Source organism: Pongo abelii, chromosome 10 (genome assembly GCF_028885655.2).
Source record: "Pongo abelii isolate AG06213 chromosome 10, NHGRI_mPonAbe1-v2.0_pri, whole genome shotgun sequence".
Taxonomy (NCBI): domain Eukaryota; kingdom Metazoa; phylum Chordata; class Mammalia; order Primates; family Hominidae; genus Pongo; species Pongo abelii.
The window spans coordinates 95,467,471-95,484,262 of record NC_071995.2 but is presented as its reverse complement, the minus strand read 5'-3'; the positions used below and the strand labels follow the sequence as shown (position 1 = coordinate 95,484,262).

The 16,792-nt window shown below is 33.6% G+C and overlaps 1 protein-coding gene across 3 annotated transcripts in view; it reads right to left on the bottom strand.

Annotated features, from left to right (window-relative positions):
* Positions 1-7,076: 7,076 nt before the first annotated feature.
* The window catches only part of NEDD1 (NEDD1 gamma-tubulin ring complex targeting factor), a 45,851-nt gene continuing 36,135 nt past the window's right edge, over positions 7,077-16,792 (bottom strand). For all 3 annotated transcript variants that reach the window (XM_002823618.6, XM_054527529.2, XM_054527531.2), the window contains exons 12-15: positions 16,040-16,196; positions 14,986-15,142; positions 9,355-9,421; positions 7,077-8,908 (exon numbers count right to left, since the gene is read on the bottom strand). In XM_002823618.6, coding sequence (XP_002823664.5) covers positions 8,804-8,908; positions 9,355-9,421; positions 14,986-15,142; positions 16,040-16,196 — 486 coding nt within the window. In that variant the 3' untranslated portion in view covers positions 7,077-8,803. The remainder of the gene's footprint in view (positions 8,909-9,354; positions 9,422-14,985; positions 15,143-16,039; positions 16,197-16,792) is intronic.

Sequence of the window (16,792 nt, the reverse complement as noted above, 5' to 3'; positions counted from 1 at the left end):
GAGGATACAAACAAATGGAAGAACATTCCATGCTCATGGGTAGGAAGAATCAATATCGTGAAAATGGCCATCCTTCCCAAGGTAATTTACAGATTCAATGCCATCCCCATCAAGCTACCAATGACTTTCTTCACAGAATTGGAAAAAACTAAAGTTCATATGGAACCAAAAAAGAGCCCGCATTGCCAAGTCAATCCTAAGCCAAAAGAACAAAGCTGGAGGCATCACACTACCTGACTTCAAACTATACTACAAGGCTACAGTAACCAAAACAGCATGGTACTGGTACCAAAACAGAGATATAGATCAATGGAACAGAACAGAGCCGTCAGAAATAATGCCACATATCTACAACTATCTGATCTTTGACAAACCTGACAAAAACAAGAAATGGGGAAAGGATTCCCTATTTAATAAATGGTGCTGGGAAAACTGGCTAGCCATATGTAGAAAGCTGAAACTGGTTCCCTTCCTTACACCTTATACAAAAATCAATTCAAGATGGATTAAAGACTTAAATGTTAGACCTAAAACCATAAAAACCCTAGAAGAAAACCTAGGCATTACCATTCAGGACATAGGCATGGGCAAGGACTTCATGTCTAAAACACCAAAAGCAATGGCAACAAAAGCCAAAATTGACAAATGGGATCTAATTAAACTAAAGAGCTTCTGCACAGCAAAGGAAACTACCATCAGAGTGAACAGGCAACCTACAAAATGGGAGAAAATTTTCGCAACCTACTCATCTGACAAAGGGCTAATATCCAGACGCTACAATGAACTCCAACAAATTTACAAGAAAAAAACAAACAACCACATCAAAAAGTGGGCGAAGGACATGAACAGACACTTCTCAAAAGAAGACATTTATGCAGCCAAAAAACACATGAAAAAATGCTCACCATCACTGGCCATCAGAGAAATGCAAATCAAAACCACAATGAGATACCATCTCACACCAGTTAGAATGGCAATCATTAAAAAGTCAGGAAACAACAGGTGCTGGAGAGGATGTGGAGAAATAGGAACACTTTTACACTGTTGGTGGGACTGTAAACTAGTTCAACCCTTGTGGAAGTCAGTGTGGCGATTCCTCAGGGATCTAGAACTAGAAATTCCATTCGACCCAGCCATCCCATTACTGGGTATATACCCAAAGAACTATAAATCATGCTGCTATAAAGACACATGCACATGTGTTTATTGCGGCATTATTCACAATAGCAAAGACTTGGAACCAACCCAAATGTCCAACAATGATAGACTGGATTAAGAAAATGTGGCACATATACACCATGGAATACTATGCAGCCATAAAAAATGATGAGTTCATGTCCTTTGTAGGGACATGGATGAAATTGGAAATCATCATTCTCAGTAAACTATCGCGAGAACAAAAAACCAAACACCGCATATTCTCACTCATAGGTGGGAATTGAACAATGAGAACACATGGACACAGGAAGGGGAACATCACACTTCGGGGACGGTTGTGGGGTGGGGGGAGGGGGGAGGGATAGCATTGGGAGATATACCTAATGCTAGATGACAAGTTAGTGGGTGCAGCGCACCAGCATGGCACATGTATACATATGTAACTTACCTGCACATTGCGCACATGTACCATAAAACCTAAAGTATAATAATAATAAAATTAAATTAAAAAAAGAAAAAAAAGAAATGGAAATAATATTTACTAACATGTAAACAATTTATTTCAATAACTGATCAAAATATAATCAATAATATCATAGGGGCTTAAGCTTTTTAGTCATTTTTAAGTTGTTGAAACCGTTCTTCAATCTCAAAGTCAGGTCTGGTCCAAAGTGATTTTTTTTTTCTTGAAATATATTTTGAATGGTAAAAATCCACAATTTACTGGATAGCAAAACTTAATAATAAGATGATCTCCACTAAATAATACTCTTATCTTCCTAACAAATGTCATTATCTACAGTGCCAGGCATTCAATAAATATGAAAAATAAGCTTTAGTAAGGGCACTACCATAGTTTCTTGCCTTTATTTCTCCGACAGTGTCTTTAGACCACACCTAGATTTTACCTTTTGAGAAAATATTGCCTTTAGAAATGTAAAACTACATTTGATAGCTTTTTCTCTTTAATAATTATGTGATCAAAGAAATTTGCTTATTTATAAATATCAAGCATTTGAGTTTCATAGGAAAATATATCAACTTCATATAGAACTTTGTAATTTTCTCTATTCAAAATATTCAGCTCATTATTAAGTGTTTACTTATAAATATACACCAGGTTACCTCCAAAAAGAGCTTAAGGAAACTAAAAATTGATTAACTATAGAAATTATTAAACTAGGTAAAATGTTCCAAAATAAAATTTTAAGTGAATAGAGGACTCTAATATAAAGTGCTATTCAAATTTTTAGAAACCAGAAAAAAGGTTTTCATCATAGTTCAGTTTCATATTTCCAGATGATCCCATTGCGTTTCACATTTCTTTAAAATCAAAGATTTAGGAATGTTGAAGTTGTTTACATACTCTGTATTTGTATGAGTATTAATGAAAAATGAGTAAGAGTAGACATTATCTGAATGTAATCCTTACAAGTTCAATATTGATGACCCTCTTACACCTTAGCAGCTATAAATGAAACATGTAGAGCGCTACATTGAAACCCAAATTATCTATTTCATATTTTGAAAAATATGAAGTATATGAGACATAGGGGGAAAAATGGTTCCAACAAACATATAATATTAGAAGTGGTCCCTCTTTTTTAGAAAAACAGACTGACATAAAATAAACTACACATATTTAAGGCACACAATTTGGAAAATTGGCATGCATACTCTAATGAAACCGTCATCACAATCAAGATAATAAACATAATAATCACTCACAAGTTTCCCTGTGACTTTGTATAACTTTCTTCCTGCCCTTCCTCAACTGTTTCCAGGCAAACTAATGGCTGTCTCTGTAGTTAAGTTTGCATTTGCTAGAAAACTAGAATCATATGGTATATACTCTTTATTGTCTGGCTTCTATTAATCAATATGATAATTTTGAGATTCGTTCATGTTGTTTACATACTATAGTTTATTCCTTTCATATAGCTGGGTGGCATTACACTGTATATACTACAATTTGTTTATCCATTCATCTGCTGACAGATACTGGATTATTTCCAAATTTGGGCTATTACAAATATATCTGCTATGACCATTCATGTACAAGTCTTTGTGTGGATATGTGCTTTTATTTCTTGTAGATACATATTTAAGGAGTACAATGCCTAGTGTGAATGGTAGGTATATGTTCAATGGTTGAAGAAATTGTCAAAACATTTCCCAAAATGTTTGACCATTTTATATTCCCAGAGTATGAAAATTCCAGTTGCTCCACATCATAGCCAACAGTTGGTATGGTCAGGCTTTTAAATTTTAGCTATTTTAATAAATATTCAGGAGTAGCTCCATATGGTTTAGCCTGCATTTCCCTAAGTGACAGTGATTACAAGCACCTTTTCATTTGCATTTACCATCTTCATGTCTTTTTTTTTTTTTTTTTAATTTTTAGAGATAGTCTCACTCTGCCACCCAGGCTAGAATGCAGTGGCATGATCATAGCTCACTGCAGCCTTAAACCCCTGGGCTCAAGCAATCCTTCTGCCTCAGTCTCCTGAGTAATTGAAACCACGCCACCACACCCAACTTCATAACTTCTTTGGTGAAGTGTCTATCTCAATCATTGTCTATGTAAAAAATCGGGTTATTTTCTTCTGTCTTGAAATGCCTTTATATATTCTGAATACAAGATCTTTATTAGATGTATGATTGGCAAATATTTTCTCACAGTCTGTGATTTGTCTTTTAATTATCTTACTGGTACCTTTCCAAGACTATACTTTAATTGGGCTTTGAAAATCCAATTTATATCAATTTTTACTTTTGGAGATTATTCATTTGGTGTCCCATACACAAAATCTACCCCAAGCATACAAAGATCTTTGTCTTATCTTCCAGATTTTTTTCTTTTTTTAGTTTTAAGTTTTACATTTAGGTCTATCTATGATCCACTTTGAGTTTATTTTTGTAGATGGTATGAAGTATGCATTAGGGTTTTTGTTTTTCCATGTGTGTTCCAGCACAGTGTTTTGGAAAGTTTATCCTTTTTCTGGAAAGGATTACCTTACACGTTTTAGGTTTTGAATTACCTTTACACGTTTGTCAAAATCAGTTGACTATATATGTGTGGGTGTATTTCTGAACTTTATTGTGCTACACTGATCTATGTGACTATGTTTATGCACTTTTGCATTATCTTAATAGCTTTGTAACAAGTCTAGAAATTACAGTGCTGTAATTTCTAGACCTCTACTGTGCTGTTTTATTTTCCCAAAGTTGCTTTGGTTATTCTAGGTCCTTTATGTATTTCCAAATTTTAGTAGCAGCTTAACAAGCTCTACCAAAAAAAGCCTACTAAAATTCTTACCGGGGTTTTGCCGACTCTACAATCAATGTGGGGGAAACCGATGCTTAACAATATTGAGCCTTCTAATCTGTGAACATGGTATCTCTCAAGTTTACTTTTTCAGCACTGTTTGGTAGAATTCAGTGTACAGGTCTTGCATATATTTTATCAAATTTACACTTAATGATCTCATATTTTTATGCTACTATATTTTTAGTTCCATTTTCTGATTGTTGCAAGTATATAGAAATGCAACTGAGTTCTGTAGATAGACGTATCCTGTAACGTTATTAAACTTATATTTTCATGTATTCCATTGGATTTTCTACAGTCAAATGTTACCTGTGAGTGGAGGCTTTTTAAAAACATTCCTTTGTAATCTGGATGTTGTTTCTTTCTTTTTCTTGCGAATTGCCTCGGCTAGAAATTCCAATAGAATGTTTAATAGAAGAGAACATCATACACATTCGCTTTGCCTCTGATCTTAGGGAAAAAAACAGTTTTTCAGCATTAAGTTTAATGTTAGCTGCTGGGGGGTTTTGGATTCCTTTTCATTCTCTTTTATTCCTACTTTGCTGAGTTTTTATCAAGAATGAATGTTGGGTTTTATCAAATGCTCTTTCTGCATCTATTGAGGTGATCACATAATTTTCTTGTTAGTCTGTTTAATATGGCGAATTACAATTGATTTTTAATGTTAGCCCAGATTTGCCTTCTTGAGATAAGCCTCACTTGGTCATATGTGTTCTCTTTTACCCATCACTGGATTCAAACTGCTAAAAAAATCTCGTTTAGAACGTTTACATCTGTCTTCGTGGCAAATATTGTCTAGTTTTCTTGTCATGATGCTGCCTTATTTTGGCATGAGGGTAATGTTGGTCTCAAACATTGAGTTGGAAATTATCCCCTCCTATTTCCTGGAAGCTTTTGTAAAATATTGGGATATTGTCTTCTTTTAATTTTTGAAAGAATTCATCAGTGTAGCCATTTAGGTTTGGCGTCTTATCAGAAATGTCTACAGAAATTGTGGTGATGTCAATTCTCTCATCCCTGATGTTGGTAATTTTGTCTCTTTTTCTCATTAGTCTAGCTAAAGGTTTATCATTTTTCTTGATCTTAAGGAAACAGAGGCGAAGCAGGGTGGCTCATACATACAATACCAGCACTTTGGGAGGCTGAGGTGGGAGGATCACTTGAGGCCAGGTTCAAGACCAGCCTGGGCAACATAGTGAAATGCTGCCTCTACAAAAATTAAAAAAAAAAAAGTTTTTAATTGCACTGATTTCCTCAACTGATTTTTTATCTTGCATTGATCTCTTTATTCTCTTTTTATTTTGAAGTTCATCTGCTATTACTTTTCTAACTTCTTAAGGTGGATGCTATGCTGGGCATAGTGTCATGTGCCTATAGTCCCAGCTTCTTGGGAGGCTGAGGTGGAAGGATCACTTGAACCCGGGAGTTCAAGGCTAAAGTTAGTGATGATATGATCACTTCAACCTAGGCAACAGAGTGAAATTCCTGTCTCCTTAAAAGAAAAAAAAAAAAAAAAGGTGGAAGCTGACATCTCTGACTTGAGATCTTTCCTTTTTTAACATATACATTTAATGCTATAAATTCCCCTGTAAGTACTGCTCTAGCTGATTCCTACAAATTTTGATATTTTGTTTTCATTTGCATTCTGTTCAGTATAAAGTAGGTTTCTTGTATTCAAAACAGGTGGATTAAAAAAGAGCAAGACTCAACTGATTTTAAAAAAGGATAACTGACAATTTACATTTAATTGATACAGCTATTTAAATCTACTATCTTAGTGTTTATTTTCTATCTGTCCCATTGACTCTTTTTTCCTCTTTTGGATTTTTTTTTATGACTTCATTTTATCACCTTTACTGGCTTACTAGTTATTTATTCACTGATTTTCTTTTTGTGGTTGCTTTAGGTCTTATAATACACATTCTTATCAGTTTACTCTCAGGGAATGTTTTACTGCTTCACGGTCAGTATAAGAACTTTAGAGCAGTATACTTTCATTTCCATCATCCCAATCTTGGTATTGTCATATATTTCACTTTACATATGTTAACCGCACAACACCCTATTATTATTACTATTTTGCTTTAAATAATCTATTGTCTTTTAAATAAACTTAAAATAGAAAAATATTTTTTATATTTACTCACATATTTACCACTTTTGGTGTTCTTCATTTCTTTGTATAGCTGCAGATTTCTATTTGGTATAATTTCCTTCTAAAGGCATTTTTTTTAATCATTTCCTGTGGTGCGAGCCTGCTTGTGATAAACTCTTTCAGCTTTTCTAAGTCTGAAAAAGTTATTTCATTTTTGCTTTTGAAAAATATTTTCACTAGGTATAGAATTCTAAATTGAGCTTTTCTTTCAGTACTTTAAAGATGTTGCTCCAGTGTCTGACATTCTTCTCTCTGTCCTTCTATGTGTTTTCTCTCTAGCTACTTAAAAAAATATTCTCCCTTGTTGCTGGCTTTAAGGAATTTGATAATGATGTGCCTTGGGCATAGTTTTCTTTTTATTTCTTGTGTTTGGGGTTCATTGAGTTTCTTAGGTCTCATTTGTTGCTCTCAAGAATCAATATCTGACAACTGTTTCACATATTTTCTTTTTTAATTTCAGGTGGGAAGGTAAATCTCTCATATCACTTTGGCCAACAATGAAATTTCAATTTCATGTTTCCTATTTTTTGCATATAACATTTTATTTTTTATACTTACTTAGCTTTTAAATTCCATGACAAAAATGTTTCATCTGTACACATAATTACTAAAATTATTTCATCCCACCTCTTTTAATATACATTATGTGCATTTATTTTTTTAAAAAAGCAACAGGAAAATATTAATAGATTTAAATACATCATGTAGGCAAAACACACTAATATTTATGTCTTCTAAACCTGTTAGTGATATACAAGGAAACTTGTTACAAGTCATAATGCTTTCATAATCTGTCAGGAAAAGATCACATTAACATCCCTATATGCTTCAGTACAAATGTATTCTATAAACCACACTGGGTAAAAGTAATATTCCTGTTTTTATTTTTGGAAGTAATTATTAGTAAGTTTATGCTTATTAAATATATCCTTAAAAATTTCCATCACTTCAGAAACCCATAAAGTTAGTGAGCTAAAGTTTTTGTTTGTTTTTTGTTTTAATTTTAGTAAATATTTTCACCTCAGAAGTCAAAATGGGGCAGAAGAGCTATACAAAGGTACATAGTTTAAATCTTTGGGACAAGAGACAAGAAGGTAAACAAATCAGTAGCCCTCCCAAGCTTCACTTAACCTAAAATTGTAGATCACAGTAGGTAGATGTATACATCTATCTATTGCCAAAGAGGTATAACTTATTTTGACAACCTTTCTAAACAATTTTATGGTAAGGCCAATAATATAAAAATATTATACACAGTACAGAAAGAATTAAAGTTAATGATAAAGACCACAAAATAAAATAATCCAAACTTCTTACTTGGAAAAACAAAATAGCAATAATACTATAATATTTAGTATCTAATATGAAATCTCCACTCATTATAAGTTGTCATGTTCATTGAAATTTTGCAGTACAATGTTGCATGTTACTAATGAGAAAATCAGCAGATAGATAGCTCTTGTCGAGTCCTATGAACCTTAAACATTTTTTATAGGTAAAGATACCTTAAAAATACCACCAAGGAATAAAGATTTGTCAGAAGTACAATATAGTAACATAAATGCAAAAGATATCATGTAATTTGTGCAATTCAAAATTCCAAAAATTGTCTTATCAAACGTACAATAAATAATAGTCATACTTGACTTCATCAAGTTAACAAAATAATTACTAGCCAACCCTATGTTTTATTAGTCAATGGCTTAGAAACACCAATTGCCATTTTAAAATTACTTTCTCCATAAAAATAGAAGGCATATCAAACTCTTTAAATCTCAACTATCCCCAAAAATTTGAAAGGCAATTTGTCAATCAAAAATATATGTTAAAAAAGATGACTAAAAAACAAACATAACCAATTTTTATGCACAATTTTCTTCTCTTATGAAAAAGGGTACTTAGTGGATGGCTAAAGCTTTCAAAAAATAAAGATCCTGTTGACTTTCCTATTAGGTAGATGACATACTGTACAATTTTTAATATAAAAATATACATATTTTTAAGATGAAACAGTTGTTGGTATAAAATCCCATCACCCTTTTACTTTTACTTGAAAAAAATTTTTTCCCTGGAAGCCACGAAAACAATACTGATTCTATGTAGTTCTGTGTTGCCAGAAACTTCCCAAATTACAGAACATTAAGGTATTCACTGAAATTTCAAAAGTGGGCCCGTAGTCTTTTGTTTTCTTCTCGTAGTCTTTCAATTTCAGCCACTAAACCTTCATTCACTGAGTATCTTTCCAGCAAAGAATGCATTTCATTCTAGAAAAACAGGAAAATGCTTTTTAAATTATTGATATTTCACATTTATTTGGCAGGCTATGTTTAATATACTTTCAGCTATCATTTCTCTCATGTTCAATTAACTAGGTGAATGATATTTCTTGTACTTAACAACTTACTAGTTTGTTAATATAAATGGAAGATCGTTGGTGAAATTAGTGTATTTGGAAAATTTATATTTGCACATTTAAGATGCTTTTTGCTTACTTATCAGGAAGAAAGCCACTGAAAAAAGAAGCCTTAAGTATCTCAGAGGTTAAAAAGGAGGTGACCAGTTAAAATCTATTTTACTTAGTTTATAAAACTCCCTATTTAGCTTAAAAACTAAATAAAACAACTAAAATATATTACCTTTAATGGATTTTTAAAAATTCACACAACTCTACTTTCATTTAAAATATTAAAATAAAATTTGCCATACATACCAGTTGCATATGAAACTGTTTAATCATCTCCACTTGCAAATTCACAATGTCCCTATGGCATGCTTCTCTAGGAAGAATGTAAAATACTTTTTAGAATTACAATAGTTTAACCAATTCTAGGTCATTCAAGAAACTCACTAAACTTTTTCATTTGCCAAATTATTGAATGTTAATAATTACTATAATAATAAAAATACCAATGCACTGAGCACTTATTTACTATGTGCTAGGCACTGTTTCTTTTACTTTAAATGTAAGAACTCTTTAAAATATCTTCACAAGTAGGTGCAATTATTACCTCTATTTTACAAAAGAAATAACTTAACCAGAGTAGTTATAACTTGTTCAAAGTCACACAACCAGTAAATGATGAAGCTAGAATGTAAACCCAGGCTGTTTACCTCCTGAACTCTCCGATACTATATTCCTTTATATAGAAATTGTCATTAAGACACAAACTTATCTTACAATGAAATACAGAAAATTCACTAGTTTAGAAAGATCATTTTATTATTATCAGTTTAGCTATTGAAAAAATACACTTTCAGTACTAAGTGGCAATTTGGGTGGATATAGCATGGCTTACTCAATAAAATGCAATTAATTCATGCCTACAAAAGAATATGTAAAAATTATGAAGTATAATAACAAAAGAAACAGTCACCCACCACACAACTTATGAACTAGAACGTTACCAAATCATAGAAGCTCCTGTGTGTTCCTGTCTGATTCTATCACTTAACTCTTGGGAAAAAGCCCAAGAAAGAAGTCATTACTCTCCTGAATTTTGTTGGACAAAGAAATGCTTTTGCTTTTTTAATACATTTGTATAACATATAATCTGCAGTCAATGTTTTCATTGTGAATGTTTTTGAGCATTACAAAAAAGGGTACCATATAGCTTATATTTAAGAAATAATTCAATATTGTTTTGAAGATTCATGTTTTATGTATCTGTAAATCATTGGTTTGTACTGGTGTATCTATTTTCCTGTTAATATTTTGATTGTTTTCAGGTTTTTACTATTCCAATGTTGTTATAAACAATCATGTATTATCTCCCAACCCACATGTGCCAATATCCATTGATGATATAACCAACTATAACTCAAGTGTATACTCAGTTTTACAAAATCAGGCAAATTGTTTTCCAAAGGCAGTTATCAATGGATGTCACCAGTATAACAGAGTTCTTCTTGCTCTGTATCTTCATCAAGACTTAGTATTACCAGATTTTTTATATTTTCCCATTTACTAGGTGTGACACAGCATCTCATTGCATTTTTAGTTCTCTGATTAATTGTGAAGTTGAATATCTTTCCTGTGTTCATATACCATTCCTCTTCCTTGAAATGCTTTTTCATATCTTTTTCTTATTCATTTATAAGCGTTCTTTACATAATCTGATCCTTTGTTATTTATGAGAACTGCAGATATCTTATCCCTTCACTCTGTGATATCGTGTGATAAACAGTTCTTATTAATGTGCTCAAATATACTATCCTAATAATGCAGTCAAATTTACCAATGTATTTTTATAGGCAGTGCATTATTTTATTTTTAATGATTTCCTACCATGAAGTTACAAACTTTTACAATGTCAACTTTTAATCTACATGGAACTGATTTTTCTCAAGAGCATGGAATCTATACTTATTTTTTACAGGAAAAAACAAATGTCACAACACAACTTACTGATTATTCCATTTTTTGCACATAAATCTGCAATGCTACCTATTATTTCCATATATGCACAGGTTTCTTTCCAGCTTATTTCATTCCTTTGGCCAGTATGTCCTCCCTGTGCCATGCTATATATCTTAATTATACTTTAATAATTAAGCGTATTCATCTGACAAATAAGTCCCCTTCAACCTTATTCTTCTCTGTAATGTCTTAGTTATTCCTAGATTTTTTTCCTTCCATACATATTTTGGAATCACTTCATCATCTTCTTCCAAATCCCAGCTGGGATTTTAATTGGGATTGCATTCAATCTACTGACCTATTTAGGTGAACTAATATCTTTATAATCGCTCCATTTATTTAAATGTTAATGCTTTTTTAATGTTTTTCGATAAAAATCTTCACTACCTTTGGTAGATTTATTCCCAAGTAACTTACTATTTTTCTGTTGTAACTATGAGGGTATTTTTAAAAATTTCCTCTTCTACTTTCAGTTATAGTAAAAACTATATTGAAAACAAACAAAAACACGGTATCAGGGAACCACCGAGGTAGCCAGGACTTGAAGGGCCATGATCTTGCAAAGAAAAGACTACTAGGTAAGCTCTTCATTTACCTCTGTTTTTCCTTCTAGAGTATGTGCTGATTCCACGGTGTGGAGAAGAAACTGAGCTGAAGCAGTGGCCTGGAGGTTGAGATAGTCTCGCTGGGTGGGGGAGTATTAAGAGTTTGGGCCTACCAAGGTAGCCAAGGCTGTAAGAGCCAAGGTCTTGAAGAGGGGAGGCCTGCAGAAAAGTAAGCCTGAAACTGTGTAATTTCCCCTCGAGACATCTGTTGACTACTAAGCAATGCTCGCACTGGGTTAGATGGCAGGAAACCAACCATAAAACAAGCAACTAAAGAGCACAGAAAGTATTCTGGAAGTCTTGTGATGCTGGCAAAATAGAGGCTGAAGTTTGGGACCCACCAAGGTAAAAAAGAGAGTGAATACTCCAGACATTCAGCTGATGTCCTAGAAAAGACTACACACTAGGAATAAAGGCAAACTGGAAACAAACTAGTGCTAAGAAAACCTGAACCTAGTAACCAAAGGATCAAAGGGATCTGCTTGCCAAAAGAAACTTAAATCTTCTTAACAGACAACAGAAACAGATGCACAGATTTCCACTTAGGATGTATTAGGTTGGTGCAAAAGTATAATTTCTCAACTCTAACAACGAAAACAAACCTGATAACCTATAAATCATATTATTTTAAATTCAACCAAGAGCTGAGAATGCAAAGAAATCTAAATGAACTAAAATCCAGAAAATGAGGAGTTCCTCCTAGGAGAAAAGAGACCCATGACTAGGAGAAAAGAGACCCATCTTCATGCCCTTGACAGAGTAAAAAGAACTAGCTGAAATTTTAATAAGATTTTTAAAAGCCAAGTAAACACTGCTTGATAGTTTAGAATTCTAAGGGGTCCCAGCCACAAAGAGAGTCTCAATTTACTCACCAACTTTTTCCCACAAGCCTTCATTCAGCGCTCATGTAAAAAAAGTAGGGACAAGTGTAACAGGAGGGCTGAGGGAGACTCCCTAAGATACAGATGCACAGAGCCTGGTGAAGCCTTAGGGCGGCAGAAAAGAACTGAGAGTAACCCCTCTAAGGCACTCCAGGCTTTCACGGAGAAGATGGCAGCCACGGGAGGATGGCTGAGAAAGAGCACCTCAGTACCCTCTCTGTCCTGCCAATGATAGGTGTAGATGAACACCTAGTCTGATGAACACCTAGGCAAATGGCAAAACAAGTGAATTTATGGAAATCCTCTGAGCCACTCTGGGTCTTCACTGAGTACCAGGCAGAGGCTGCCTATGGTCAAAGGGCAGAAGAGCTGAGAGAAGTCCCTACCCACCACTCCTAGGTGCAGACATGCAGCACAGGGCAGCAGAACCAAGAGGCACTGACTGTAGGCCTTCACCAAACATGCTGCAGCAGCTCTGCAGGGCTGGAAGTGGGACAGACACACTTCTTCTGAGGCACAGAAAGCCAGGAACAGGTTAGAGAGTGAAAAACAAGCTCCAGCCACCCCGAAAGCTGGCAGCGGGGCAGTAATGCACAGCGATTTCAGAGTTGCTCCAGCACTCAGATCCCTGGGTCTGCTGAAGGAAAGGCCCTGAGCCCACTGTCCTCAAATCATCTGAAGCCAGTGGTGAAATGACACCCAAATGCTTGTTGAATAAATGGGTAATAAATAGATAGCACCCATTACTCCTGTGCTTAAAAACTCTGATGGCTCTCCATTACCTGTGTGTTAAGACCTTCACAACTGTCCCTCAGGCCTGGTCTCTTACCACGGTGCCTTCTCTCTGCAAACATTCCTAGAATGTATGATCATGTCTCTGCTCAAGCTGTTCCCACACACGTCAGTATAAAATAAAATCTCTTCAGTGTACCTTTCTAAATCTGCCCCCACAGAAGAACTGCTCCCTTCCTGTGATTTCAACATCACTTTGCTCACACTGTATTATAGTCAGCTGTATCCAGACAGTTCTACTATTATGCCATAAATATTTATGCACTCCTGAAAAAAACGTATATTCTTTAACACTGTGTATTAAAAATAACAGAACTTAGGGAAAAAGGATTAGGGCAAAGCACTCAAAAACCTATGCAATTTTGTAACCAGAGCACAACAAAAACAATTAAATCCTAATAAAAATACTAACATAGTTAAAAAGACATAGTAAAAATCTAATAGATAATTATTGAATAATACCCTTACTGTGAAGAAGTGATGGTCACTTAATGGAAGAGGATAGAAGGATTGCGGCTATCAAGTTACAGAGGCAAGAGCAAAATGCCCAAAGATGGGAAATAATCACAAAATAAGCACTTCTAACAGAGCACACAGCTGAGCCAAGAGGAAGTGAATAAAAAGAGATGGATGCTGACAGGGTTTGCTGCATTCAGCTGTGTTCAGGTGTACTTTATTTTGGCTGCTATTACACGAACAAACAAAATTTCCTCATCATATTGTCAACACTGTTCTATTTTACTGATCCCAAATGAATTAATTCACATTAAGAGAAACACCCATAGCAGAACACACTGCACCTAGCCCAACTACATCATAAGGCCTTTGTGGGCAGATCATTCATTTTTGTATCCTTAGTATCTAGTACATATACTAGGCAGGGTAAATGCCAAAATTATAATTTTTCTTTAAAAAGTATTTTTCGACATTTAAAAATATATTTTAAAAGTATTTTAAAATATTAAAAGGAAGCATGCACCAACAAAAACTGCACATTTTCTCCAACATTCTTGCTTACAGTAATCCAAATCTGAGCTACAACATTAACTATAGGTTAGAAAGGAAAAAAAGCACCAATGATTTTAATAATTGAAGATAGCTTCCAAAAATATTGAGATGATAAAAGCAAGCAGCATTGTAGAACACATTCTTACAATGTTCACAATTCAAAGGATGAGAAAGACAAGGATAAGTCTGAGAAATAATTTTTTTTTAGATTAAGTATTACATTCTGATGCATTCTATTGGAAAATATTCAGAATCGCGCTTTAAAATATATTCTTCTACTACATTATTGCACACAGCATACCTAATAGATCTATGAACATACTGCAGGTAAGAACCCAATTTAAGCTTACCAGAACTTGTCCATATTTTAATAATAAAAAAAGTTCACAATGGCAGTCTGCCTGCTAGACTGCCCTGCTGAGTTACCTAATAATTGCCCTAGGTAAATGTGCCTTTTCCTGGCTCATAATCAATCAATGCAGTATGAAAAGATCAACAAAACTCATCATGTTTTCTATGGCTTTAGGGCTACCAGAACCTAGACAATAGTAACCAACAACATTATCTATAGTTCTGGTTTTACATCTAAAAAAAAATAAGTAAGGTCTAGATAGAAGGAGTAGTTTCTCAGTTACTACCTAAAGTCATCCAACGTTTCCTGTATCATGTTCTGAATAAAACGAATTTGAATGGAAGTCAATGGTGCATTTTGCCGGTTATTTCCAATGGTGTCAGCTATTTTTTCTGAGAGTGAACTGGCAACTCCAGCAGTGACAGAAGATGCTATCTTTGGATCTAAAATAAAGAATGAAGAAAATATTAATAGTCAACTTGGACTGAGAGATATCAAACATTTCTAAATAAGATTTGGCATGTGGAAACTTGAAAAACTGGCAAAGAAGGGTGTTCCTATGACATTTAGAAAAATTCACTGTCTGGAATACAAATCTTAGAAACTTTCTGTAACATTATTTCTAATAGTCATTTATCTATATATATAAACTGCCAGCTGTCTAATGTAATACCACATGACAGAGGGATTAATCTTGAAGAATCTATGAACCATTTCCTCTTATAAAAGATGAATGTGACAAGCTGCACCATAAACTAGATAAACCAAGACTATTAAAAACAAACAGAAGGAAAATAGGAGTAAAGTACTGCTACAGGAAAAGCCTTAGAGTTTAAGCTAATGCAATATATATCCACAGAAAACTTCAAGTAAAATATAGATATTTATATAAGAGTTGATTCTAAACAAAGAGTTGCTTTGTGTACATAACTCTTAGAGTTAAACCAAATATTCATTTAAATGTGATGAAGTTTGTATGGGTCTGTAGCACAAACTCTAAGGATAAGACTTTAATATGAAAGAGAAAAAGACATTTTCAGGTAGTTAACCACCCCTTTTCAAAGGGTCCTACATAATAATTCTATCTCTACCACATTAAAGACACATATTACACTGAAAATCTAATTTACACCAAAAGATCAAATCAACGTACCTGAATTTAACAATTCATATCCATTTCATTGTCTTTAGTAACACTCACACAACAGAAGTGTCCATAAACTTTAAACTCTTTGAACATTTTTAGTCTATGATTACTGTATTTCTCCTTTACAAGTTAAATAATTGGGATGATTTTTCAATCAAACACTTTCAAACATCAGGAAGTTTCATGTACTTACTTGGAGTTGAGGATCCATTGATTGGGGGTTCACATATCAACTGGGCTTCAATTTCATTCTCTGGCTTTTCAAATTTCTCAGAATTTCTTGTTTGGTTAGATGATGGAGAGGTATTTAGATTTCCACTTTCAGCACCAGACGTGACCAACTTTGCTAACTTTATATTTAAAATAAATAATGACTTTAATATACAATTTTTTGTTTTACTCATATTACCCATATAATTTTTGCCTACTTCTCTCTTTTGTCCCAGTATGTAGTTTCAGGGAAATGAAGGAAAATAGGAAGAGATATAGAAGAAGAAAAAAAAAAATGAGAACTGGAGGCAAAATAAAGTAACATTTACTAATCAAAAACAATCTCAACAATAACATGATGAGGAAAAGCTCATTTACTAAGTACCTGCTGTTAAGTATCATTTAAAATAGAGATAACTGGCAAAACAAAAACAAAAACAAAAATACCATGCATGTGGTAACTAGTCAATAATATTTGCAAAATAAATCAAAAGATGTTTTTGTACTTCTTACATGGTATCTTTTCAATATCATTCTAAACAATAAATACGAAAATACAGACATATTGTACACCCAATTGGCTTGGCCTTCCTGGTAATTTTTGATCATTTTGAACCCTTACATAAGAAATTAAATTCTATATTATATATATATATTTTAGCAGAAAGTAACAATGATAAATTCCATTCTTAGCACCATCAGTTTGCTCTAATGATTTAACCACCAACTTGATGTT